This window comes from Rana temporaria, chromosome 2 (genome assembly GCF_905171775.1).
Source record: "Rana temporaria chromosome 2, aRanTem1.1, whole genome shotgun sequence".
In the NCBI taxonomy this organism is placed as follows: domain Eukaryota; kingdom Metazoa; phylum Chordata; class Amphibia; order Anura; family Ranidae; genus Rana; species Rana temporaria.
In genome coordinates, this window is record NC_053490.1 from 132,780,021 (window position 1) to 132,807,859 (window position 27,839).

The following is a 27,839-nucleotide window of genomic DNA, read 5'->3' on the forward strand; positions in this document are numbered from 1 at the left end:
CCCTCCTCTGGTCTTACTCCAGACCCTTGCTTTTAATCAATGCATCCATCTTCTTTCCAGCAGCAGTATAAGGAAAGGGGGATGCACTGTGATGTAAGGGGACTCAACTTCTGATGGTGGGGTGGCTCTTGACATCTAATGTAAAGGGGAGGGGATGCGCTGGACATCTAATCTTACAGATACAACTCGGCCCTTTTGAGAGCAATCATAATGCTGATGTGGCCCACATGGAAATTGAGTTTGACATCCCTTGCCCTAGGGTGTCAAAAATCCCTGCACGACCCCCGCCTATGAAAGGAGGTTGGGTGGATGATTGAAAGGTCCAGCCCCCTTCATGTATAGATTGTGTAGTATAACTTCTATGAATGGAAAAGCTAGGCATAGCTGATGTGTCCCCATCACATGACCCTAGTCCTATAAAACCACATTGTAAGATTATGGGGGTGGGATGGCATTGGCGGAGGAAGATTTCTGATAAACGAGGACACAGCGGCACAAGGGATTATTCGCTGTTGAAACACTGATCCTCCTCCTGGCCAATCAGGAAGTGGGTTTTCCACACCGGTCACCCGTTTGCCTGAAAGGACAGGCGATCCTATTGGATGCCTAGGAGGAGCGAACACGGAGACGCTGCCTGCTACCGATGGGGGTAAGTGCAAACAGTGGGGGGTGGGTGGTTGTTTAGGACCCCCCCCCCCAAAAAAACAGCCACCACTGGTCCTGACACAGCCTGGGCTTATGGGGGCGCCATCAGCAATACAAACCTGGCGGGTCTTCTGGGCCTCTCAAAAGTGGTTTTGCCTTTTAGGTATACTTTACTTTACATTACATTATTGCTTTTTCGTACATTTCAAACAAATGAGGAGGAATGAAAACAGAGGTCCCCCGTGTTCTGCTCCATCCCTCTCACAATGTTCAGAAGACTAGCTAAGTGCTTGGGAACTGAGAGAAAACTTGTACCCCTCCCCCTCCCTCTTTGGCCCGGGGCCCCTCACACCACTTGTATCTCCTCCGCAGACTGACTGGACACGCATGGGGGCGGGTGCGAGAGCCCGCCCACCGACGTCACGGCTCGGTTCGTATAATTGGAGGAGCAGAGAGGGAAGCCGGGGAGCTCGGTGAGGACGGTCAGTCGGTACAGTGAGGTAAGTTATCCCGGGATAGAGCGCCCAGGGCGGAGAGTGGCGGTTATATAAGAAGGACATTCCTGTGGCGCTGTGTGTCTGTGCTGAGCGGGTGTCAGTGCAGGGAGATACACGTGTGTCCGCTCAGTACTGTGACTACGTGTATACTTCTATAGAATGCTGGGGTCACCGCTCTGCTCCTACCTCCATATGGCATTGTCATCACTCACCTGGGTATCTAAAGGCTGCCATACTCGCCTCAATGCCTGCCAGCTCCTATGCCATCTTCCAGGTGCCAGTCTTTGGCCAACACAGGGTTACATAACACATGGCAGATCAGTGTACATGATAAAGAGGAGGGCTATGGGCAAGCAGGTGCGTTCATGTATCAGCTGTAATAAAGAGCCTGCTTGCATTTTATAAAGTCTAATCTAAGGCATGGGGGCTCCAGCTGTTGTGGAACTACAAGTCCCATGATGCATTGCAAGGCTGTCATTTAAAGAGGAACTGCAGTCTGCTCACATCATTTTGTTATCAAAATATCTTTGTCATTCTGAAGCTTCCCTCCAGCCATTTTGCATGTTATTTTATATATACTGTGATTCTTTCCAAATGTGCTGCAGAAATCTCCCTCCACTGAGTCTGGCTGCAACCATTTTAACTGTTCACTTCCTGGATTTACAGAGGCACACCTCCAGCTCTCGTTGGCCCTCTTATGACTCCCCTTCCTGGCAAGCTCTCAGGAGAGTGCGAGAGCTGTGCATAGGGTTGCCACCTCATCCCTTTAAAACAGAACACATATTAATTACACAGGTTCTGTGGCTGATTAAGGTGGTAATTAAACTCACTTGTTGCCTTATCTGCATTAAATTAGCCCCAGAACCTGTGTAATTAATGTGTTCTGTTTTAAAGGGATGAGGTGGCAACCCTAGCTGTGCATGATGTCATGAGCCTAGGCTTTTTACCAGACAAACAAGAAGTGGGCTGTATAAGGTATTTACTGGCACAACATAAAAAATGCTTTTAGGCCTTTCGCATACTGCAGCTTAAAAATTCCAAGGAAAGCTTTTTTTTTTTTTTTTTTCTGAGTTAAAATACAGCCCATTAACTGTAATGTGCCTATGCACACAGGCGTGTAAACAAGCTCTGTGTGTTCTTCAGTAAAAATTATAGAAAAATCTGCAGTTTTGGTCAGTAATTTGCCTCAGCACAGTCTTCTAGGACACGTCACAGGTCCCAGAAGACTACAGGGCCATTCCCAATGCATGCACAGTGGGCACACGGCTGTGAAACCACAAGCTGTCACAGCTGGGTACCCACATTTGAGATGCCGGAGACAGAAGCTCAAGAGAAGGGACGGCTCGGATGAGCACGGATCCTGGGACAGGTGAGTGCCTGTGTATTAACAGTCAGCAGCTATGGTTTTTGTAGTGTATGACTATTAATAAGCACAGAAATGTCCAGGGATCCAGCGCTGTCCTCACTCGAGCCCGTTCTTCACTGCGTTTCAAATTCCTAGCGCTGGCATTTTCACTAAAGCATGCAGGAGCCACACTGCGGTTTGTGAATGGTCCTGTAGTCTGCTGGGATGTGATGTGTCCCAGAGGGTGAAAGGGGCGATTGCACTTCCACTCAGATCGTGGCGGCTATCCGGGGTGGAAGTGGGAACCTGTCATATCCGAGTACCCACTCCCAAAAATAACAGTGCCAAGTGGTATAGAGGAAGGCAAACAAGCAGAACCTTCTGGAATTTGGCTGAAGTTCTGCTTTAATAGTGTGTGTGGATCCCCAGCCATTGCAAAGAGGTGAAAGGGGCTCACGCCCGGGAAGCGGAAAGGGAACCAATGTCACAGTAGTGATCCTATCACTGGCAGCACATTGGGAACACCCATCTGCTCTTGCTGTGCTGCTTCCTCACTGGACGAAATCGCATTAATTAACCAGCGAGGGAGCAAAGCCATAGAAATAGGTGAGTTCTATCTTGGCAAATGGGAGGGTTGCAGCCAGCATGTGGCGTGACCCCCCTTGTACCTTACACTGAAGGGCCTGAGGCACATTCCTGCATAGCGTTACTGTTTTCTGTACAAGGTGCACGCTCCACTCCCCTGTTGCTGTTATGTATGTGTTTTTCAGTACATGTGACTTTTTTTGGTAGACCAGTGTGATTATTCTGTGGTCATTCATTTATTTATAAAAAATTTTTTTAAAGGTAAACAACCACTTTTTTTTTTTTTTTCCAAATGTCACCCACATTGGGCTCATGCACACAGCCACAGGGGGGCGGTACAGTGTGCTTGAACATCCACTGTAATAACTTCCCTTGGACCCATATCTACAACGTACAGCCACCCATAGACGCCAATTAGCTTCAGGTTTGTGCCAGTACCTAAAGCACATACTGTATGTATCCCCCCCCCCCCCCCCCCCAAAAGGCAGACTGCTGCCTCTTGTAATTGATGTCTATGGGGCAGTACATAGCAGCTGTTGGTCCAAGGGAGGTATTTATGGAGGGCCTGGATGCTCATGTACACTGTCTGGCAGGGGGTGGGCATCCAGGCTCACCTGCACACCTGTTAGGATCAGGGGCTGTTTATGTACAATTACTGCATCCCCATAGACTTGTGCAGGCTGCCTGTGCACAGTACCTGACCGCTCCAGCCACATAAAGATGACGCCAATTCAGTGTACAGGCCTCAGGGCCCCTGTCATTGCTAAAGGTCAGTATATTAGATTTGATCTGTCTTATCAACGTGTTACAAATGTGGCAGTATACCTAAACAATGTATGCACTGTCAGTTCATACCCGTTTTAACCAGTTCTGTAGGAGATCAAAATGTACAGTTGTTAGAAAGTTAGTCATAGATATTGGAGAGCTGTCAGCTGTGCACATACAGCAAGAGGAAAAACTAATACACACAGACCTAGGGCATTAAAAGATGTATTTGATGATGTATTATTATTATTATATTATTATACAGGATTTATATAGCGCCAACAGTTTACGCAGCGCTTTACAACATCAGGGAAGACATTATAGTTACAATACAATTTAATACAGGAATGATCAGAGGGCCCTGCTCGTTAGAGCTTACAATCTAGAAGGGAATATAATATGGTAATAAACACACAAGTTACTATTGGAGCAGCACATCTAGGGTCAAGAAGTACAGCAGCCTAGATAGACTCACTCAGTGGTGTATAATAAGCGGCATCCTCCATTACCTAGTCCTGGACAGACCCCGGGAGAGGAGGTGTTACTGCTTCATGTTCGTTGTTATAGTAGTGACAGGCTTGAGAAAGGGGCCCCTACCCTGAAGCATATCTTGCTATACAAGGGGCTTTATATTTTATAGCGGTCATGCTAACTAAACAAACTGTGGTATATTAAATACTGGGGAATAAAAATGAAAAATAAAGGCGACTAATATCACAAATTGCACAGACCAGCCTCAACATGTCTGCAAACTATGTACAATTAGAAAAGATCATTTATAAAAAGATGTTACACAATGAGCATTTTTCAATTTTGCCTCTAGATGGAGATATACTGTACATCTGCATTAACTGGTAAAGTCCAGCAATCCAAAACGCATACAATGTAACAAATCATTTCATAGAAAGTGATTCTAAAGTTTAAAGCGGGGGTTCACCCAAAAATATTACATTCAGCCGAGTTGTCCTAATGACCAGGGCTGTGGAGTCGGAGGAAATTTTGGGTACCTGGAGTTGGAGTCTGCAAACAATGCACCGACTCCAACTCTTAAATTTAGATTGTCGGAAAATTTAGGAGTCGAAACATTTATCTACCGACTCCACAGCCCTGCTAATGACAATCGGCTTTTTTTTTCTTTTCCGTACATACCTTATTTTCACCGCCGCTTCCGGGTATGTCTTCTGCGGGACTGGGCGTTCCTATCTGGCTATGATTAAGCACTGTATGACAGTGTGAAACGCGTCAGCTGTGTTTTTCTGATTTTTGCTGTGACATGTCAGTTTTGTGACCTATTTTATTAAAAAGAAACACTTTTTTGGAGTGCGGCTGTCATCATCTTCTTCAACCATTTTGCGGGCGTTCCTATCTGATTGACAGGCTCCCGACCGTCGCATACAGCGCGTCACGAGTTGCCGAAAGTCGGTGCGGCTCTATACGGCGCCTGCGCACCGACGTTCGGCAACTCGTGATGCGCAGTATGCGGCGGTCGAAAGCCTGTCAATCAGATGGGCACGCCCAGTCCCGCAGAAGACATACCCGGAAGCGGCGGTGAAAATACGGTATGTACGGAAAAAAAAACAGCCGATTGTCATTAGGACCACTCGACTGAATGTAATGTTAAAAATTTATTTTTTGGGTGAACCTCCACTTTAAATGCTCATTATCTGCATTAACGTGTTCTGCCAAATTTTTTTTTTTTTTAAAGTCCGCAGCTACAAATCCGGATAAGCAGAAGTTACATTTTTGGATGGAACTACACTTTAGACCCCTTTCACGCTGGGGTGTTTTTCAGGCGCTTTCGGGCTAAAAATAGCACCTGAAAAACGGCTCCTCTACAGTCTGTGTGAAAGCCCAAAGCAATGCGCTGGCAGGACGTTAAAAAAACTCCTGCAAGCAGCATCGTTGTTGCAGTGAAGGAGCTTTGTGCACACTCTTGAAATTGGCAGCGTGGCCGAACCACTGTGGTTTTAACCCTTTTTGGCAGCTAGCGGGGGTTAAAAATACACCCCGCTAGTGGCCGAATACTTCTGCTAAAACGATGGTAACGACTTGAACGACCACAACAGGGGGTTTCCTGTGGGTTTATAACAATCTGGAAGCATTGGCTGTGTGTGTTCATATAGCGGGGATGGCAGGCTGACCATATTCTGTTCTCTTTTAAAAAAAAAAAAATATCTGAGCTTTCAGGACCTGTGTTTGGGGAGGAGAGAAATCTCCGCAATGCTTCTAGATAATGTCATGTTTTTTTTTTTTTTTTACTTGTTCAGAATGGGTAAATACTTTGGTAAGCATGAGCCTGGCACAGTTTCAAAGGTTGTCAGGCCTGGGTAATCTCACAAAGAATTGGTGCATGATTTTGCAGCACATCTCGGGGTTGGAGTGTGGGCTAACACGAAGAATGGGATAATGGGTGGCGATGATACAGCGTCCATTTTTCTTTCATGCAAGGGCAAGCAGCATCCTTGGGGTGGTGAAGGAATGTGATAGCAGCCTTAAAGCGGAGGTCCACACAAACTGAACCTCCGGTGTCACATTTGGCACCTTTTTCAGGGGGGTGCAAATACGATGTTGGTGGCTGCCAACATCGCGGGCACCCTGGACAGGTATGTGTGTGTGTGTGTGTATATATGTGTATGTGTGTGTGTGTGTGTGTGTGTGTATATATATATATATATATATATATATATATATATATATATATATATGTATGTATGTGTATATATTAATATATAATATAATATAATTTTTTTTTTTACGGAAGTGTCACAATTACATTTCTTCCATTCAACTGTTTGCGCCACAGCTAATTGAAACCGTGTGGTGACATGTGGTGCGTTGCGCTGTATAAAATTGTTACATGTCTGCAAAACAGCATTGTGGTGTGAACAGTACATGTAGAAAACTATTGTTTTCTATACAAGGTTTGAACAAAAATATGGAAACGCAAGTTAAAAACAAAATTGTTTCCTAGTATGGAGTTAGACCACGTTTTGGCATTTAAGATGGCCTGAATTCCCATGGAAATTGGCAAATGTATGTCTTAGATGGTAGGTAATGGAAGCTGATACCACTCTCAATGCAAAAAATCATTCAAGTTCTTGCAGAGATGCCAAAGGCGGAAAACGAGCCCGAACCTTGTTCTCAAAATTGACTATAGTGGCTCTATGATGTTGAGGTCTGGCAATTGTGGCACCCAGGGAAGGTGCGAGACTGTTTGCATGCTTGTCAAACCATGATATGACAACAGCCATGTGACTCCAAGCATTATCCTCATGGTAAATGGCGCTGTCTTTGGGAAACAATGTCTGCACCATGGAATGCACGTGGTTATCCAAAATTTGTATAATAGTCGCTGGCAGTATTCTAACTTTCAAGGTGATTGGGCCTGCAGAATACCAAGACATGGCTGCCCAAACCATGATTGTGCCGCCACCATGCGTTACCGGTGGCACGAGACCGTCCTGGTTTGTAAGCTTGGGGTAATGTGTTCGCCACCCGTGCACTTGTCCAGTGGTTGGGAACAGTGTGAAGCTCGATTTCATTGGACCTTATTACAGTATTGCATTGATTGATAGTCCACTATTTGAGTGTTGCACCACTCTCTCCTCTTCTGAGCATTAATATCAGTCACTAGTGGTTTGGCAATTGCAGCTTGTTCATTAATGTTCCCAATCCCCTTTTTTTTTGAAGAGATTGAGCTCTGCAGTCACTTTTGCGGCAGTTGTTTTCTTTTCCAGGCCATACTTCTGCACAATGGGGTTGATTTATTAACCACTTAAGCCCCGGACCAATATGCTGCCTAAAGACCCAAGGGGTTTTTACAGTTCGGGACTGCGTCGATTTAACAGACAATTGCGCGGTCGTGCGACGTGGCTCCCAAACAAAATTGGCGTCCTTTTTTCCCCACAAATAGAGTTTTCTTTTGGTGGTATTTGATCACCTCTGCGGTTTTTATTTTTTGCGCTATAAACAAAAATAGAGCGACAATTTTGAAAAAAATTCAATATTTTTTACTTTTTGCTATAATAAATATCCCCCAAAAACATGTATATAAAAAAAAATGTTTTCCCTCAGTTTAGGCCGATACGTATTCTTCTACCTATTTTTGATAAAAAAATATCGCAATAATCGTTTATCGGTTGGTTTGCGCCAAATTTATAGCGTTTACAAAATAGGGGATAGTTTTATTGCATTTTTATTTTTTTACTACTAATGGCGGCGATCAGCTATTTATTTATTTATTTTTCGTGACTGCCACATTATGGCGGACACTTCAGACAATTTTGACACATTTTTGGGACCATTGTCATTTTCACAGCAAAAAATGCATTTAAATTGCATTCTTTATTGTGAAAATGACAGTTGCAGTTTGGGAGTTAAACACAGGGGGCGCTGTAACATTTAGTGTTCACTTAGTGTGTGTTTACTACTGTAGGGGGGTGTGGCTGTAGGACTGACATCATCGATCGAGTCTCCCTAATAAAAGGGATCACTCGATCGATGCGCCGCCATAGTGAAGCACGGGAAAGCCGTGTTTACATACGGCTCTCCCCGTTCTTCAGCTCCGGGGAGCGATCGCGACGGGGCGGCTATAAACGAATAGCCGCGCCGTCGTCCCGGATCGCTCCCCGAGGCTTACCGACCGCCGCATGTAGCGGGGGGGGGTCCCGATCGGACCCCCCACCCACGTCAAGCAGAGGACGTACAGGTACGTACATGTGCCTGTCCGTGCCATTCTGCTGACGTATATCTACATGAGGAGGTCGGCAAGTGGTTAAAGGTAAATCCACTTTGCACTACAAGTGCACATGGAAGTGCAATCGCTGTAAATCTGAGAGGGACAGGCAAGGAAAAAACCTGCATTTTGTCTGTAAACGATTGGATAATAAAATCAGCAGAGCTTCCCCTCATTCCAGATCTCTCCCTCAGATCTACAAGTAGCTTTGCCTTCAGTAAATCAACCCCAATGTCCTTTTTTGTCGCTTTCGGTCAGTTGACCATGTCGACCGTGCTTATGCTCTTTAGACTAAGTTTTCCTGGAAACTGCATATGCCTTCATATCCTTTGTTTCTTGCGACACCACAAATTGCCAACTTCAGTCTGAGGCACCAGCTAAGCGGGCATCAACAATTTGCCCTCTTTGAAACTCGGTAAGCTCTGACATGACTATGTATTAGTAGCATTGAAGAAAGTGAAGCTTTTTACCTGTTTGCTAGGTGTCTCATCACAGCAGAAGCAAAAGAATGTTGCATCACTTCAGGTTTCAAGGGGAAGCATGTCGTCACTTCATAGGTTTCCATCTTTTTGTCCAACCCCTGTATGTGCCTATGAATTGAGCCTGTATTAAATATGAAGTGAATGGGTCCTAAATTATATTGGAAAATACTTGCCTTCTAATGAACTTGTTATATATATATATATATATATATTTATTTTTTTTAGAAACTGCACCACATATTAAAACCATAGTTTGAGCTAAGAAACATAGGGACTTTGCTCTGCGCTAAACTGCAAAATATGTTAACCCCAATTCAGTTGGAATTTTTTAGGTATAACGCAGAATCCAAAAGGTTATTCTAGTAAATATTTAGCTTTTGGTTAATGCTTGTACATTGAATTGCTCAAGCAGCAGTAAATTGCAACTAAAAGCATTTTTTTTCTTTTTCAATAGAGTAAGGGAGGATTATAAACCCTGTTGGTTTCTTATTTCATCTGCGTCCCATAGGGGAGCTTTCCCTTTACTTCCTGTGCCATAGCCGAAACAGGAAGTGAGAGGATCCCTGGCTATCACCAGAATTTGTTTTTTCCCTATTACTTTTTCTGGTGACAAAGGAAAACGGGACAAATGGGGTGAGGTATTTCTAACAGGGGGGGGGGGGCTGTCTTAAAAACCTGACAGGTGTTCTAATCTGTTTCCACTCTGTCCAATACAAAAAATGCCTTTTATCTATACATTAAACAGCACTTGCTCTAACCACAAAATAACTCCTGACGTGTATTATGAATAATTGTAAAATAGTTTTGTGAACTGCACTGACTAATCTTCATAACCTAGTTTTGAAGTGTTTATTATCCGGGTATAGTGCTTTGGGTGTGGTGAGAAAGCTGTAGAACTAAGATAAGGATAATGGTCCAAGCCCTCGCTGTAACTGCTTTAAAGGTTTTAGCTGGAGTTGGACCTTAATTTTTGTTTATTCCTTAACTTAAAGAACATTTTAAAACTACATGTACACCTCTCCACAGGTAATCGTACTGGCGTGCAACTTCACTACAGAACAAATGGTGTTGTCACTCTGTTAAAGTGGAACTTGACCCATTACTTGATAAAAAAAAAATAATGTTCTTGGCTAGGAACATACATGCCACATTAAAGAGGAAGTAAACCTTGATGGGTTTTACTTCCTCTTTTGCTCCCTGCAAATGAAAAGCATAATGGGCTATTATGCATCGCATTATGTGACACTTACCTGCAAAAGAATCCAGCGATGTCCCCTGTGTAGGCACCGTCCATCTTCTGGCCCCTCTTGCTTCCGGGCCGCGGATTCCGGCTCTGTGATTCGCGGGAGCTGCTTGACGTCACTGCCGCGCACGGGAGCCACCATTAACGGCACAGGCTAGGGAAGAAACGGCACTTGGTTTTGTTTCTTCCCCGCGCAGTTAAGATTTTCGGCAGACTAGAAGGGAAATATCTCCTAAATGGTGCACGTTTAGGAGATACTTCCACTACCTATAGGCAAGCCTAAAATAAGGCTTACCTATAGGTAAAAGGTAAAAAAAAAAAAAAAGGTTTACAACCACTTTAAAGCGGGAGTTCACCCATAAAACATTTTTTACCCTTAGATTGATGCTCATTTTGTCTAGGGGAATCGGCTAGTTTTAAAATCGAAGCAGTACTTACCGTTGTAGAGAGCGATCTTCTTTGCCGCTTCCGGGTATGGTCTTCGGGACTGGGCGTTCCTATTTTGATTGACAGGCTTCTGACGGTCACATCCATCGCGTCACGAGTAGCCGAACGTCGGTGCGGCTACTTTCGGAAAATCGTAACGCGATGGATGCGACCGTCGGAAGCCTGTTGGAAGACTGTCAATCAAAATAGGAACGCCCAGTGCCGCAGCCCATACCCGGAAGCGGCGGAGAAGAACGCTCTCTACAACGGTAAGTACAGCTTCGATTTTAAAACAACTAGCCGATTCCCCTAGACAAAATGATCAGGAATCTAAGGGTAAAAAATGTTTTATAGGTGAACTCCCGCTTTATCTAGGACTCCCCAAATACCAAATCACTCGTCTGCAAGTCGTTCAAAACACGGCCGCTCGATTAGTGACTGGGAAAAAAAACATGGGAATCAATCTCACCTTCGCTGAGATCCCTTCATTGGCTGCCAGTAAAAGACAGAATCACTTTCAAGGCACTCTGCCTAACGCATAAGTGTATTCACAGAAACGCCCCCCAATACCAATGCGAAAAAATAAAAGCCCATAACCCAAATCGCATTCTGCGATCCACAAATCAAAACCTACTCCAAATACCCAAAGCCAAATACAAGTCCAAAGGAGATCGAAGATTTGCAGTCCAAGGACCTCGGCTATGGAATGCGCTACCAACTACCATCCGACTGGAGTCGGACCACTTGGCCTTCAGGAGAAAGATTAAAACCCATCTCTTCTGAGGTCAAATAGGGTTCCTTTCCCATGGAATGGAAACCGCGCCCAGAGGTGATTCAGTTGCGCTTTACAAGTTTTTCACTCACTCACATGTGGAGCACCGTTGCAGTTGAAACATAAGCGGCTTCCTTGACTGTAAAGGATAAGGAGGGTTTTTTTTCCGCTTTAAGGTCACTGACAGGTGTTTTTTCACCTTAAGGGCCCTTTCACACGTACGGACCGTATGTCTGCATTTTCATCTGTCCGTTGCGGATGAAAACGGGACATACATGAGTCCCTATGTGATTACGGGTGTCCGCGGATGACCATCCGCTGACACCCGTAATTGTCCGCCTCCGCAAAGATCCGTATTTGCGGAAGGAAGAAAATCCTATTTTTCTTCCGTCTGCCGGATCGGGTTGGATGAACACTGACATACGGTCCGTGTTCATCCGATCCCCCATAGGGGAGAGCGGAGGAAAGACAGGGCGGTCCCTGCACAGTGTGCGGGGACTACCCTGTCAGCTGCCAGCTCAGCAGGGATTTTACGAAGAATCCCCGCTGAGCAAATGCGGACACACGGAGCGGATCATTACTGATCCGCCCGTGTAAAAGGGCCCTAAATGGATAGGTGAAAAAATATATGAGCAGCACCCGCATATGAAAACAGTGTTGGAAACTACACATGTGAGGTATCGCCACAATTGTTGGAGCGAGAGCAATAATTCTAGCCCTAGACCTCCTTTGTAACTCAAAACATGCAACCTGTTGAATTTTTTTAATTTTTTTTTTTTTTTACGTTGCCTATGGAGATTTTTAAGGGTAAAAGTTTGTCTCCATTCCACGAGTGGGCGCAGCTTTGAAGTGTGACATGTTGGGTATCAATTTAGTCAGTGTAACATTTGTTTCACAATATAAAAAAAAAAAAAAAATCGGCTAACTTTACTGTTTTTTTTTAATAATAAAAAAAAAAGGTAATTTTATTCCAAAAAAAGTGCGCTTGTAAGATTGCTACGCAAATACGGTGTGACAAAGTATTGCAACAGCCGCCATTTTATTCTCTAGGGTGTTACAAAAAAGCAATCCACAATGTTTGGGGGTTCTAAGTAATTTTCTAGCAAAAAATATGTGTTTTTAACTTGTAAACGCCAAATCTCATAAAGGGGCTCGGAGCTTAAGTGGATAATGGTGCCCAGTGTTCTACCCACTTCCTATGAGCCCTGGGCAACAAGGACATGCCTTTTTGAAAGTACATCATCCAGCCGACAACAAAGCCTGGGGAATGCCCGGGGGAAAAACCAAGCCTACTTGCGACCAGCTCGCAGAACAACCAATTAACCTGTCTATGCATTATAAACGGGTTTTGTCTGCACGCATTTGCAAACGCATGCGTAAGCCACAGAGCCACGCCAAGGCACCCTGTAATCTGTGGTCCTAACACTAAACTATGAGTGTTCCCACAATGGAGGCACATGCATTCTGATGGATAGATTGAGGGCAGGTGGACATCATCCAGCTGCCCTGAGCTTACAGGCGAATACTGCAGAGAGCAGTGCTATGTCCATTACATTGTTACATTTTTACTGCAAATTCATGCAAGGTCTATATTATTGCAATATATTCAGCAACCCCTTTTCTTGACAAGTTGTATATTTACTTTAAAAGCTAATGCCCAGGCCTTTTTTTTTTTTTTAATTGATAAAGTGGGAAAGGGCTAGAACTATTGTCAGGTTTTTATTGCTCTCCTGAGTTCCATCAGATGGAGCACCCCCTCCTTTACTGTCCTGTTGACAATACAGTGCCTTGCGAAAGTATTCAGCCCTCTTGAACTTTGCAACCTTTTGCCACATTTCAGGCTTCAAACATAAAGATATAAAACTGGGACACAATCATGAAGTGGAACGAAATTTATTGGATATTTCAAACTTTTTTAACAAAAAAAAAAACTGAAAAATTGGCCGTGCAAAATTATTCAGCCCCTTTACTTTCAGTGCAGCAAACTCTCTCCAGAAGTTCAGTGAGGATCTCTGAATGATCCAATGGTGACCTAAATGACTAATGATGATAAATAGAATCCACCTGTGTGTAATCAAGTCTCTGTATAAATGCACCTGCACTGTGATAGTCTCAGAGGTCTGTTTAAAGCGCAGAGAGCATCATGAAGAACAAGGAACACACCAGGCAGGTCCAAGATACTGTTGTGGAGAAGTTGTAAAGCTGGATTTGGATACAAAAAGATTTCCCAAGCTTTAAACATCCCAAGGAGCACTGTGCAAGCCATAATATTGAAATGGAAGGAGTATCAGGCCACTGCAAATCTACGAAGACCTGGCCGTCCCTTTAAACTTTCAGCTCATACAAGGAGAAGCCTGATCAGAGATGCAGCCAAGAGGCCCATGATCACTCTGGATGAACTGCAGAGATCTACAGCTGAGGTGGGAGACTCTGTCCATAGGACAACAATCAGTCGTATACTGCACGAATCTGGCCTTTATGGAAGAGTGGCAAGAAGAAAGTAATTCCCTAAAGATATCCATAAAAAGTGTTGATTAAAGTTTGCCACAAGCCACCAGGGAGACACACCAAACATGTGGAAGAAGGTGCTCTGGTCAGATAAAATCAAACTTTTTAGCTGGTCAGATGAAACCAAAATCAAACTTTTTAGCATCAATGCAAAATGTTATGTTTGGCGTAAAAGCAACACAGCTCATCGCCCTGAACACGCCATCCCCACTGTGAAACATGGTGGTGGCAGCATCATGGTTTGGGCCTGCTCTTCTTCAGCAGGGACAGGGAAGATGGTTAAAATCGATGGGAAGATGGATGGAGCCAAATACAGGACCATTCTGGAAGAAAACCTGATGGAGTCTGCAAAAAAAACTGAGACGGAGATTTGTCTTCCAACAAGACAATGATCCAAAACATAAAGAAAAATCTACAATGGAATGGTTCACAAATAAACATATCCAGGTGTTAGAATGGCCAAGTCAAAGTCCAGACCTGAATCCAATCGAGAATCTGTGGAAAGAACTGAAAACTGCTGTTCACAAACGCTCTCCATCCAACCTCACTGAGCTTGAGCTGTTTTGCAAGGAGGAATGGGCAAAAATCTCAGTCTCTCGATGTGCAAAACTGATAGAGACCTACCCCAAGCGACTTACAGCTGTAATCGCAGCAAAAGGTGGCGCTACAAAGTATTAACTTAAGGGGGCTGAATAATTTTGGACGCCCAATTTTTCAGTTTTTTATTTGTTAAAGTTTGAAATATCCAATAAATTTCGTTCCACTTCGTGATTGTGTCCCACTTGTTGATTCTTTCAAAGAAAATTGTGTTTTATATCTTTATTTGAAGCCTGAAATGTGGCAAAAGGTTGCAAAGTTCAAGGGGGCCGAATACTTTCGCAAGGCACTGTACCTGCACCAGAAGGGAAGTAAAGGTAAATTCTCCAAAAGCACATATATATGGTTTTTTGTTTTTGTTTTTTTTCTTACAGTAGGGGAAAGATGGCACGTCCATGAACTCTTTATTGCTGTCTCTGATCTGGTTTCAGATTTCTTTTTTCCAGATTGCAGAAATGACAAAGCGAAGAAAAATCTTCCTGGCAGCTTTGGACATCAGTAAAAATACTATTGTGGGTATAACTTCTACCTACTTGATAATCCAAAATATTGCCTGTACGAGGGCTAATTGGACTTCCCAAGATAACACAGGAGGTGTGCACAGCTCTGAAATTCTGTGTGTGTTTTTTAAATATAGCAAGGTTTTCAATGCTATATTTGACAAACCAAAATAAGGCAAACGAGAGAAGTTTATTGTTGAACTTTACTGCCTTTAAATCGTAAGTTCACTTTTTCTGTCAAATACAAGGAAACTCCTCTGTGTTCCGATCAGGGTTACCAACCCCCTGTGACTTGTTGCCAACAAAACATGGAAAATTTACTGACGGAACACCTTTTTAATGGAAAAATTACAAATTCCTATTAGAAACTGAGCCAATCAATATTTAAACAGCATAAACACTATGTAAATATTGACAATGCCCATAAAAAGTAATCTGCCTGACTCTACAATTAAAACGTCAAAACAGCATGACAAAATTTGAGCCACCAGGGATAGTTGATAAACAAGTTCTGCTATGCATGCCATGGCAAACAGTGGACAAGGCCTGATAGTGTACAGCAGTGGGAGTGGCATACAAGAGTGATTAATCGCTGTATTTGTTGCCCACATATAGTATCTTACAAAAGTGAGTACACCCCTCACATGTTTGTAAATATTTTTCTCCTAAGCATCTTCCAGGACAGCCCATGAGACCTAGGGCTCCTCCTACCAGGACAGGAAACACGTTACCCCCACCAGATAAAACTGCGGCCCTCCAGGCCCCATGTCAGTATTGGTGTTTCCTCTGGACAGGGGGTAACATGTTTCCTGGAACTGGTTCCCCTAGGTCTCAAGAGCATGGCTTCCTGAGCGATGGGATGAGTTTTTTTTCCCTACCTCTTCCTTGGTCCCAGATCGGCACATCCACCGGGGGAGTTGGTTTGTGGCTGCTGTCCCTGCTTCTCAGTACATGGGGAATGTCGGCACCGTGATGTCATCTGAGCCCCCTCCTGCAAAACCGCATGGTTCCTGCATAAGCAGCGGCAGTGTCGGCTTTTTGCCTGTCAAACAGCCAGGCTGGAGCATGCAGGGAAAGGAGGAAGCTGTGCGCAGTGATGGGCGGATTTTGCGTTCCAAGCTGGCTCACAGGAAGTTCCCGGAGTGGTCACTTCTGGGGCGTGTGACGTCATCGACGGGCACCGGAGACGTAAGTTCCGGTCTCAGAACGGCGCGAACAGGGACTCTGGGAGGCTGGTCGTTTGAAAAGTGAAACCCAGCAAAGGCTGTGGACCACTACAGGGGCAGGATGGACTTTTTTGAGATACCTGCACAGGCAGCGGAATTAAGCCCCAACACCAGCTCCTCACAGGTAAGCCTAAAGTGGAGGTACTTTCTTGCACAGCCTGCGAGTGTCTTTCCCCTTGTAACTAGTAGAGACTAGGTGAAGGGAGCACATTTTCTTTTTCTCCTGCACGGGGTGTAATGGAGGGTATGTTGGGAAAAATTTACAGGGTCATTTGTTCTCTTGCAGGCCAAGACTCAGGACAAAGCCCAAGCGCAGCCACCAAAAAGATGTGTGGTTTGCAAAAGTAAACTGAGCTCCTCATGGAGTAAACCAGTTTGCCGCGCCTGTATTTCAGGCCTAGTAAAAGATGACCCGGTAGCCTCATGTCAGAATACTGACTTCAGTTAGTGATGAGCTTAAGTCTACTTTTAGCTCTTTCAAAACTTGAATTGATACATTTCAGGCTCCCACAAAGGTTTCTTCTTCAAATAGAAAGGCTTCAGTTGGTCGCACTCCGCAACAGAGTGTGGAGAGTGAAGACTCTGAGGCTGAAGCCAGATCTACCTGTTCTTCTCCAGAATCCTCTAGGGCAGTGGTTCTCAACCTTTCTAGTGCCGTGACCCCTTGATAACATTTCCCAAGTTGTGGGGACCCCTAACAGTAGAATTTTTGTAGCGTGGGTTTTCAGCACCTAAGGCCAGACAAGTAATTTGCGCCCCTAGCCCACGGACATTTAGAGATCCCTAGGTCCCTTCCACTTGTACAGTATTAAAACCCCTTCTGGTACATTTTAGGATGTACCACTCTCTCCATGTTCTCCTTTCTTTCACTTTTATCTCTATCTTAATTTCTTGCCCCCCCCCCCCCCCCCATCCCTCTAGTCATCTTTCCTGTTCTTTCTCTTATTCTTTCTCTCCCTTTTTTTTATTTGTGCCTCTCCCTCTTTTCCTCAACCTTCCATGTATTCTCTACTTTTATTCCTTCTCTTACTCCTTGGGGGGGGGGGGGGGGGGTGCTGGTGGCAAGTTCTGATCAGCCAGCTTAGATGCTCTTGATCAAGATCTGCTGATCTGAGAACTGTAGTGGGGACTTTAAATGGCAACTCTAATCACAGGTAGTGTTACTCAATGTGTCGCCAGCTCTGTGGTGTCTCGCAGCAGTGACACCTTTGCCGAAATCAGGAGATGGGGTCTCCTCCAGCCCTTCCCACTTCACATTTCTCACCAGTCAGCTGACCTCTAGTCTCTGCCCCACAGCCATGCTGTGAACTGAATGGGCAGGCAAGGGCTCCAGGAGCAGCCCAGCTGGGTGGCCACAGGCTCCAGGGACAGCCCTGCTGGATGGCTGTGAAAAGGCTGAGAGTGCTGCAGGCTTCAAAAACAGCCCAGGATTTGGTGACCCCTGGCAAATTGTCCATTTGACCCCCAGGTTGAGAACCACTGCTCTAGGGCCTCAAGGTTTAAGTTATAGTCATATAATGTTTGGAGGTTCTAAGTAATTGTGTGTGTGTGTTTGTTTTTTTTTTGTTTTTGTTTTTTTTGTACATACCGTATTATTGCTATTTTCCACCCGGCTTCCGGGTACACACTCCCGCGGGAGTAGGCGTTCCTATGCAGAGGCGCAGTGTCATGTGGGACTTCGCCCAGATGATTGACGTCTTGAGAAAAACGTACCCTCGGCGGATAAGGCGCGTCACGAGTTTCCGAAAGTAGCCGAATTGCGCACCGACTAGGAGCCGTGTAGAGCTGATTGCGCAGGCGCCGTATAGAGCCGACTCGCAGTTCCACTACTTTTGGAAACTCGTGACGCGCCTTATCCGCCGAGGGGAAGTTTTTCTCAAGACGTCAATCATCTGGGCGAAGTCCCACATGACACTGCGCCTCTGCATAGGAACGCCTACTCCGGCGGGAGTGTGTACCCGGAAGCCAGTTAGAAAATGGCAATAATACGGTATGTACAGCAAAAAAAAAAAAAACTGCATACTGTAAATGTTGGCAGTATGCAGAATGTAATGTTATATACATGTTTTTAGGGTGAACCTCCGCTTTAAGTAGTTAAAATGAAAAATTTAAAAATGCTCAATTCGTTTACATACCATGTCTGAGGGGTGCGTTAATTGTATCTGAGGGGGTGCATCTCGGTGATGTACAAAATATTTACAAAGGAAAAGGGTCACCGACCAACGAGGGGCAACATGACGGATGGGCAAATGGCATATGCAGCGATGGCAGCCTGCATGTGCTCCCAGAAAAGGTTTGCTTTAAAACTGAACCCCTGAACAAAACTGCCTTACCTGATGGAAGACCTGTAATTCTGTTTAATGCTAGGGACTCCCCTTACTTTACTTTCACTGTATTATACCTAATAATGAACAATAGAGGACACCCCCCCCCCCCCCAAACTGATGAAGCCATCAATATTTCTACTTTTTGTCTCACTTCTGTTAACAAGCAAGTTGGGTAGGCAGCACAGTACAATCTCGTAGAGCTTATTAAGCTTTTGTTTTCATTCTGTTTTTACTAAAATAACCTTTTTGAGCCTCTATTTGCTTTGTCTCTGCAGATATGAAGATACTTTATGGGATGACATCATTGGTGCTACGCAGCCTTACTAGGCCACAAAGGTAAGGCCTGATAACTGGGTTTATTAATGGGTATGTTTTTTTTAAGGTTCTTATTTAAAATGCTATAATGTAAATCTGCTGTTTGTTAAACATCTGTAATCGATAATCGGGCACTACAGATGTCAGCTTCTGTTAGTGGTTGTAAACCCTCAGGGACAACTTTAACCTACAGGTAAGCCTAGCTTAAGACTTACCTGTAGGTGCTTGAAATATCTCCTAAACCTCCATGGTTTAGGAGATATTTGCAATATCCCCAAACAAAGGCCTCTTCTGCGCATGCGCTGACTTGAAAGGGCACACTGTGCCGTTTCAAGCACTGACAGGTGGCTCCCATGCGCGGGAGTGACATCACACAACTCTGGCCAGTCAGAATTGGAGTTTACAGCCCCGGAAAGGAAGAGGGGTGAAGAATGGACACTCGCTGGAAGACGGGGTCATTTCGGACTTTTTCTGCAGGTAAGTGTCACATAACGGGCTACTTTTTTCCAGACACCACCGCTCCTCGTGGGGGGAATTGGCAAATGCATATAAGAAAAAAGGGGATTTGAGCATGTGCCCGCCCGCTACCTATGATGATATCACATATGTACTCAATTAGTCACTTCCCCCATTGGAGGAGTCACTGCCGTAGCCAATACAATGCATACAAAACGAGGGAGTGTTGTCCAACAGAGGGATGAAGGAGGTACCGCTGAGGACAACAAAAGAGGGCTACTATGGCATGAACGGACGCAGATATTATATAAAAATATAATTTTATTGAATAATTACTGATTGTACAAAATAGACTGGGATATCAAAGAAACATAAATACCAATAAAGCTAATGCGCTTAGTAAAGCAACCTACCAAGAAGGCCGGTCAATGCCACACTTGAGAACAAAGTTCATAGAGGTGTGACACAGGTACCACATGTAAACACAAACAATAGACAAACATAAAAACAACAATAAAGGCGATCCGGACGCCAAATGGAGCGTTTCTGCTGAGGATTCTGGCTAAAAGCAGCCAAGTGAATTACCAAGAGATTAGGTTGTAATGAATGATCAGCAGAAATGGCCCTGCAGGGGGGAACTAGATGAACCTAATAATGGCTGCACCATGTGCAAGTCCTGTCACACAAATGAGGACCCAATGGGGGTCAAATTGAAGGGAACCGTCCAGTGAGGAAGACAGTTCCTATGGGTTTGACAGCCTATGAGGAAAACATTGGAATAAACAAAAAAGGGGAAAAAACCGGTATAGTCCCTTTGTGTTTCCCTATAATTTCCTGTATGAGGGAATAGAAGGAGGGAGCTTTGATAGGGCACTGTAGATCGTTCCTACGATAATGCTTTAATCATCAAGATATTTTCCTTGCTCGAGTACAGGACATGAATGTGCCCCCTAGTTCCTATTGGATATGCAAGTATAAATAGAAAAGGAACGATCTTGCCAGCTGCTTGATGAATGTATGTTCAGGGCTACCCTGTGTTGGAAGGTCCTCCCGTTACTGCATAGTATGGTTGTAACTGCTGCTGGCGGTATCGGCGATCCTCCAGATACGTCTGCCGACTTAGATGCAGGAAAGATCAGCTGTTTGGGAAACCGCCTGTTGTTTTGAGGTAAGTTGCGGTTTAACTTCTTCCACAAGGGGTAGCAGGTCTGGATACTTTGCAGGGAGTACAGGTGCCTCGTAGCTTTGTAGCAGTGATGGTTAGGCCGGTGGACACAACCATGTGTGTTGGTCCGTGCGTGCCAGTTCCTCCTCCTATGATTCCTCAAGATTCGAAGGCGCATCGGTTCCCGCGATGCTAGGGGCGTTGCTATGGTGGCGTCCGTCGCCCAATGACGTCAACGCGTTTCGCAACGTGGGTGCGTAGCTTCGTCAAAGTATCCAGACCTGCTACCCCTTGTGGAAGAAGTTAAACCGCAACTTACCTCAAAACAACAGGCGGTTTCCCAAACAGCTGATCTTTCCTGCATCTAAGTCGGCAGACGTATCTGGAGGATCGCCGATACCGCCAGCAGCAGTTACAACCATACTATGCAGTAACGGGAGGACCTTCCAACACAGGGTAGCCCTGAACATACATTCATCAAGCAGCTGGTAAGATCGTTCCTTTTCTATTTATACTTGCATATCCAATAGGAACTAGGGGGCACATTCATGCCCTGTACTCGAGCAAGGAAAATATCTTGATGATTAAAGCATTATCGTAGGAACGATCTACAGTGCCCTATCAAAGCTCCCTCCTTCTATTCCCTCATACAGGAAATTATAGGGAAACACAAAGGGACTATACCGGTTTTTTCCCCTTTTTTGTTTATTCCAATGTTTTCCTCATAGGCTGTCAAACCCATAGGAACTGTCTTCCTCACTGGATGGTTCCCTTCAATTTGACCCCCATTGGGTCCTCATTTGTGTGACAGGACTTGCACATGGTGCAGCCATTATTAGGTTCATCTAGTTCCCCCCTGCAGGGCCATTTCTGCTGATCATTCATTACAACCTAATCTCTTGGTAATTCACTTGGCTGCTTTTAGCCAGAATCCTCAGCAGAAACGCTCCATTTGGCGTCCGGATCGCCTTTATTGTTGTTTTTATGTTTGTCTATTGTTTGTGTTTACATGTGGTACCTGTGTCACACCTCTATGAACTTTGTTCTCAAGTGTGGCATTGACCGGCCTTCTTGGTAGGTTGCTTTACTAAGCGCATTAGCTTTATTGGTATTTATGTTTCTTTGATATCCCAGTCTATTTTGTACAATCAGTAATTATTCAATAAAATTATATTTTTATATAATATCTGCGTCCGTTCATGCCATAGTAGCCCTCTTTTGTTGTCCTCAGCGGTACCTCCTTCATCCCTCTGTTGGACAACACTCCCTCGTTTTGTAGGAATTGGCAAATGGTGTATACAATTATGACTCCAGTCGTATTGTAAATGAAATGTTGAAAATTGCAGCTCTACAGTTTGAAAAGGAAATAAGGCTACCTGGAGAAATTCTGTACACAGATGGTGTACAGATCTCTGACAGAAAATGTAATTTCCTGACAGATTCCATGGCAGAATACATGTGGATTTACCCCCGCCTCTACTACCCTATAGGACTCCACTCTAATCTTTGCTCCGAGGGGTTTTTTTTTTTTTGGTCCTCCTCGAAGGACCTAGTTGATCTTCCTACCCGAAGATTGTTTCTATGTTATGCCAAAGCAGCAGGCGAGAATGGTGGTATGGACCAGCAGCTAAAGTCTCTTGTCAAAAGGGTTGTTTAAAGAGTCTTTGAAAAAGATGGGAGACTAGCCAGACCAAGGAACCTCCTAGAGAGCCTCTTCACTCACAGTGAGGGAGACACAGGTTCAGGGCCCATGGGAGTCCTCTTAACCAAGCCACCTATATGCCGCTTCCTCGGATAGTGACTCGAATGGGGAAGATCCCTGCGTGGGGTTTGTTTTTGCCCTGCTTGTTCCCCTTGGTTAAAGCCATCAGAGAAGCTTTTAAATTGGGAAGATCCAGTGGCTGCCCCTTCCAAACAGGTCAAGCATTTGGAATCCGCTCCTCTAGTGAATGCAGCCGTGTTGATGCTGGCCAAACATGTGACCCTTCTCCTGGAAGGCATGGTCTCTTTCAGGGATACCTTGGATAGCCGGATCGATTCTACCTAACGGCAGGTATGGCCTGCAAGCCAGCCTTAGCCCTGGCCGCAATGTCAAAAGCTATGGAAGTTTGGACAGATAACATGGATGAGACGCTTGGGAACGTCTCGGTTGAATTAACCAGGAGTTCGCTCAGGAGCTGAAATTGGCATCTGCCTTTCTACTTGTAAACCTGGCCGTGAATCCTCCAGATCTTGGAGGTCAAGGCAGTTTTTCTTCAAGCAATCCGCCAAGAGCTATTCGACAGGAGAGAGGGAACTGACCAAGTCTTTTTGAGATTGAGCCTGCTCAGACAGGCCAGGTGGGGGCTCATATTCTCCCCTATCGGCATGTCTGGGCGGCCTCAATCCAAGACTTCTGGACCGTCAAAACGTTCTCTTCAGGCCATGCCTGGTCCTTCAGCAGTACTTCCAGGCTCAGGTTTGATCCCACATCTCTTCCAGAAGAAAAAAGGCCGACCCTATTAGCCTACGTAGACTGTGTTGGAACAAGCCAATGCTATTCCCATCCCAGACAATCAGCAAGGCATGGGGATTTACTCCCCTCTATCTATGGTTTAAAAGTACGGTGCATGGAGGCCGGTCATGGATCTGAACCGCTTCATTAGAAAGGTTCAAAATGGAGATGCTCGCCACAGTCCAGAGACTAGAAACGACGACCGAATACCTGTCTTTAACAGTTATCCTGTTCCCACTTCTAGGAGCCTCAGCCGCAGGTATTGACGTCTCCGTAGGGTTCCTGGCGTGAAGCCGTAAGGCTACACTGCCGGGTTTCCTTACTCACAATGGAGGCGGCAGCAACCGATGGCTGATGGGAACATCAGCTGCAGTGCCAACGTCGCTGGACTCCAGGACAGGTAAGTGTCCTATTATTAAAAGCCAGCAGCGGTGGGCAGACCTCTGCTTTTAAAGATGGCTGCTGCATTCATACGCAAGTACCGGTAACTGTTTGACTTGACTCTGACTGTTCCACAGTAGAAAATTCAGCAACAAGAAAGGAAGCAGAAAAGTCGCAGTATTTATAGCCCTTACTGTGCTATACATTTTTGGTTAGCTTTCATAAATATATTCTCAAGTCAGAATAAAGCCTGGGTGCTCATGCTATGGTATCAATGAACCTTACAGTTGCTTAAGGTTAGATAATACTTTCTCCTCTCTATTTAGAGGCAACTCCTTATCTCCTCTATTTCCACAATATGCCAGGGCAATTTGTTTTATGGCCTTTATCTTATCAGGTGCTGATTTGCACTCCCAACAGTAAACTCCTCCTCAGGGAAAGTGCTATCCTTTGTTGGTTTATATTATTTTTTTATTTTTTTTCAAAGGGACAGCAAGGCGTTGTGTGGGGGGGAAAAATCCTTGTATACAAATATGAATGGTGGTCAGAATTTCTATTGAACTGCTTTTTTGTTGTATTTTACTACACTGGCATATAAAATGGCTATACATTTTTATTCACCAGAGCTAACCAGATTTTCCCAAACTGCAGTGCAAACAAAGTAGAATCTGGTTGCTAGGGCTAAACTTTTGTACTTCTTAACCACTTAAGACCCGGACCAATATGCAGGTTAAGGACCTTGCCCCTTTTTGCGATTGGGCACTGCGTTGCTTTAACTGACAATTGCGCTTTCCAAAAATAAAACATTGGGGTCTACGGGTATTTATACTACCAGATACAAATCCTTTTCATTTTTCCACTCCTTCCCAATGTCCCCCCCCCCCTTTTAAAGTGTAGTGTACAAAATGACAAAAATGTCACACAAAAAACAATTGGTCTGCTGTCAGGTAGTTTCTGATCAAGTGTTCCTCCGATTTCAAAGGAAAGAAAATGTGTGAAGGGGAAAAATGTATCCGCAAAATAGATTCTGCTGAATCATTTTCATGTTTGTTGCTGATCCGAAAATGATCCGATCCGTGACTCCTGATCCGAGGATCGTTCCGATCCGTGAGTTTTTTGATCCGTTGCACCCCTATTGGCTACTATGCACAGCTTTACCAGATTGTGTGCTCAAGTTTTAGTAAATCAACCCATAACTTGAACAAGCTGAAATTTAGACGTTGCTTGGCACAGTTGCTCCAGACTTTATCTGCTCAGCTTTTGCAAGTTCGCACCATTGTATTTTACTGTCCTTTGCATTGTTTCCTAGGTTGCAGAAGCAGATGGTGGTTTGGGTACAGATATGCTCACAAGAGAGAAGATATAAGAGCACAGGAGCAACACCTAGAGCAAATAACTGGAAAAAGGGTGTCATCACAGCTGGGGCACTTGTGGGATTGGGCAGCTTCTTGATTTATGAGACACAGCAAAGAAGAGTAAGTACCATTCATAACTATATAGTATACACAGGCACACTCATTCCAGGACAGGTATAATAGTGTGTTGTGTGTGTGTGTGTGTGTGTGTTAATTGAAACACTACTTGCATAAAACATTAATTCTAGGATCACGTGGTGCAAGACAAAGTTTGAATTTATAGGAGTTTTAATCCATCACCTGTTCTCTCATCTGAACAGTGGCAAAAGTAAAGGGGGAACCAGAGAACGATCCCAAGATCCCAGTGTGCTGCAGCCTATATTGCTTTGTCTAGTGACGGCTCTTGTTTTGGTGTCTAGGAGGTTTTCAGACCCCCTGCAGTAAACTTGGCTTGTGTGTTTGTTTTTTGCTCTTCTCCTGGCCCATATGCAGCTGCTTTACAGGCCCAGGGTTAATCTGACAGTACCTCTGCCTTTTTTGCAGCCAATATTGCAGCTGGCCATAGGAAAGAACTAGGCTACTTCCCAGGCTCCTTGCTAGCTAACTAACTATATCAGTAATTCAACCTACCTTGGATTCATTGTACTCATGGCTGTATTTCTGCTTGCAAGCTTGCCACTTTATTGAGAACATCCTCTGCCTGCATAGCAGTCTGCTTGGGAATATTTTTTGAGTCCATTTAACATTCTGTCATTGTACCTAGCCCTGATGAAGGGGGATTGCAATATCCCTGAAACACATTGGCTGGCTGTCCTTCTTTTATTTTTTTTTTATTTTTTCCCTGCTTGCTGTAACCGGTTGTTCAATAACAACTTAAATAGATGTTACCGTTACTCTGCTGCCTGGAGATCATGCAACCAACTACCTCTGCATTCTTTACCCTTACAGCTGTTTTTATAATCAACATGAATTCATTTTTAACTTGACTTTGTATTTTCTTAGGTTGCTCAAGCTGATTTTGAGGAGCACCCTGTAGCTGGTCACTCTTTCCCCACATATACAAGAGAAGATGTAAAGAAACACAAAGCGCTGGCTGACAGGGTGTGGGTGACATATGCAGGAGAAGTGTTTGACATCACTGATTTTGTAGAGTTGCATCCTGGAGGAGACCGAATCCTATTGGCAGGTGGAGGAGCTTTAGAACCTTTCTGGGCTCTTTATGGTGTGCACAAAAGTGAGCATGTTCTGGAAATTCTGCAGGAGTACAAAGTGGGAGTACTTGATTCAAATGACAAGGAAGAGGTGTCAGACTTATCTGATCCCTATTCCCAAGATCCATCTCGACATCCTGTTCTAAAGATCAACAGTGCAAAACCATTTAATGCTGAACCTCCTCCAGAAATTCTCACTGAGCATTATATCACTCCAAATGAGCTATTCTTCAAGAGGAACCATTTACCCGTGCCTAACCTAAATCCTGATGAATACCAATTGACTATAGATGGACCCCATGGAACAAATCGGGAAACGCCACTGAAATTGTCCCTTAATGATCTGAAAACAAAATTTCCTCGACATGAGGTTATTGTTACCCTGCAGTGTGCTGGAAACAGACGCTCTGAGATGAGTGCAGTAAAACCAGTCAAAGGACTAGACTGGGGTATAGCAGCTATTAGTAATGCTGGATGGGCAGGTGCACTGCTAAGAGATGTATTATTAGATGCTGGATACACAGAGGACACACCTGGAGCTCTACATGTGCACTTTGAAGGATTGGATAAAGACTTAACGGGGACAAAATATGGAGCTTCCATCTCCTTTCAACGTGCAATGAACAAGCAAAATGAAGTGCTGCTTGCTTACGAAATGAATGGGGAGCCAATTCCCAAAGACCATGGCTTTCCTTTACGGGTTATTGTTCCAGGAGTAGTGGGTGCTCGCAATGTAAAGTGGCTGGGTCGAATATTGGTGAGCACAGAAGAGAGTTCTAGCCATTGGCAGCAGAATGATTACAAGGGATTTAACCCATCTATAGACTGGGATACAGTGGATTTTAAATCTTCCCCTTCCATACAAGAGCTGCCTGTGCAGTCTGCAATTACAGAGCCAAAGGCTGGGCAAACAGTTACTCCAGATTCTGATAATAAAGTGACTGTTAAGGGTTATGCCTGGAGTGGAGATGGGAGAGAGATTGTGCGAGTAGATGTGTCTCTTGATGGAGGGAAGACCTGGAACGTGGCAGAGTTATATGGGGAGAAGCAGAAGGAAGGACAGTCATGGGCATGGAAACTATGGAAGCTGGAGGCCTCTCTACCCACTGAAGACAAAGAAGTAACAATTATTTGCAAAGCTGTTGACAGCAGTTACAATGTGCAGCCTGATACAGTGGCACCAATATGGAACTTGCGTGGTGTACTAAACAATGCTTGGCACCGTGTGCATGTCTCTGTTCATAGAGATTAGCAACAAACATATACTGCCTAGAAGTTTTCTTCTATTTCCTGCCTAGAAATTGCATCAATTACTAGTCTAGGAGGACTTGGGTGGGTGGCCTTAACTGAAAGCCTTAAAGTGGTACTCTAGCCAAAACCACCTGTTTTGGGTCAATGGGAAGGTTTTTTATGTGCACAGTGAGAAAGTTCTTTGGTCACTAAGGGGCGATCTCTACAACAAGGGCAGACAGCATAGCAGCCATCTAATCTCCTAAATGCTAGTTGCCTGGCTATTATGTTGGACAACTCTGCATCGCTGGCAAGGACTAATTTCCAAACCTGCATACCTGTTTTAGACCAGGGGTTCCAAGTATTGAAGACCATGTATTAGCCTAACATCTAGCAGAAGTTGGCATTGTCGGCCCTCCATATTTCATCCATGCCATGTTTTACTTTAAAACTTCCTAACTACCCAATACAAAATGTTTTTTGACTGAGCTTCCTCTTTTTTTAAATGAGCCATCAAAGCCTTACTAGGGATGAATACATAATAATGGGCTATTCAGTTGAATAAACACTAGATTGCTA

At 44.5% G+C, this 27,839-nt stretch overlaps 1 protein-coding gene across 1 annotated transcript; it reads left to right on the forward strand.

Annotated features, from left to right (window-relative positions):
* The first annotated feature begins 1,044 nt into the window (after nt 1-1,044).
* SUOX (sulfite oxidase) lies at nt 1,045-27,839 on the forward strand. The gene is made up of 4 exons (XM_040341080.1): nt 1,045-1,145; nt 18,929-18,989; nt 24,774-24,939; nt 25,822-27,839. Exons 2-4 carry the CDS (start codon nt 18,931-18,933, stop codon nt 27,280-27,282), a joined length of 1,686 nt encoding a protein of 561 aa, XP_040197014.1. The 5' UTR covers nt 1,045-1,145; nt 18,929-18,930; the 3' UTR covers nt 27,283-27,839.

Coding starts and splice junctions, on each gene's coding strand:
- SUOX (XM_040341080.1), top strand. CDS start 18,931: ATGAAGATACTTTATGGGATGACATCATTGGTGCTACGCAGCCTTACT. Junction 18,990..24,773: donor AGCCTTACTAGGCCACAAAG/GTAAGGCCTGAT, acceptor ATTGTTTCCTAG/GTTGCAGAAGCAGATGGTGG. Junction 24,940..25,821: donor ATGAGACACAGCAAAGAAGA/GTAAGTACCATT, acceptor GTATTTTCTTAG/GTTGCTCAAGCTGATTTTGA.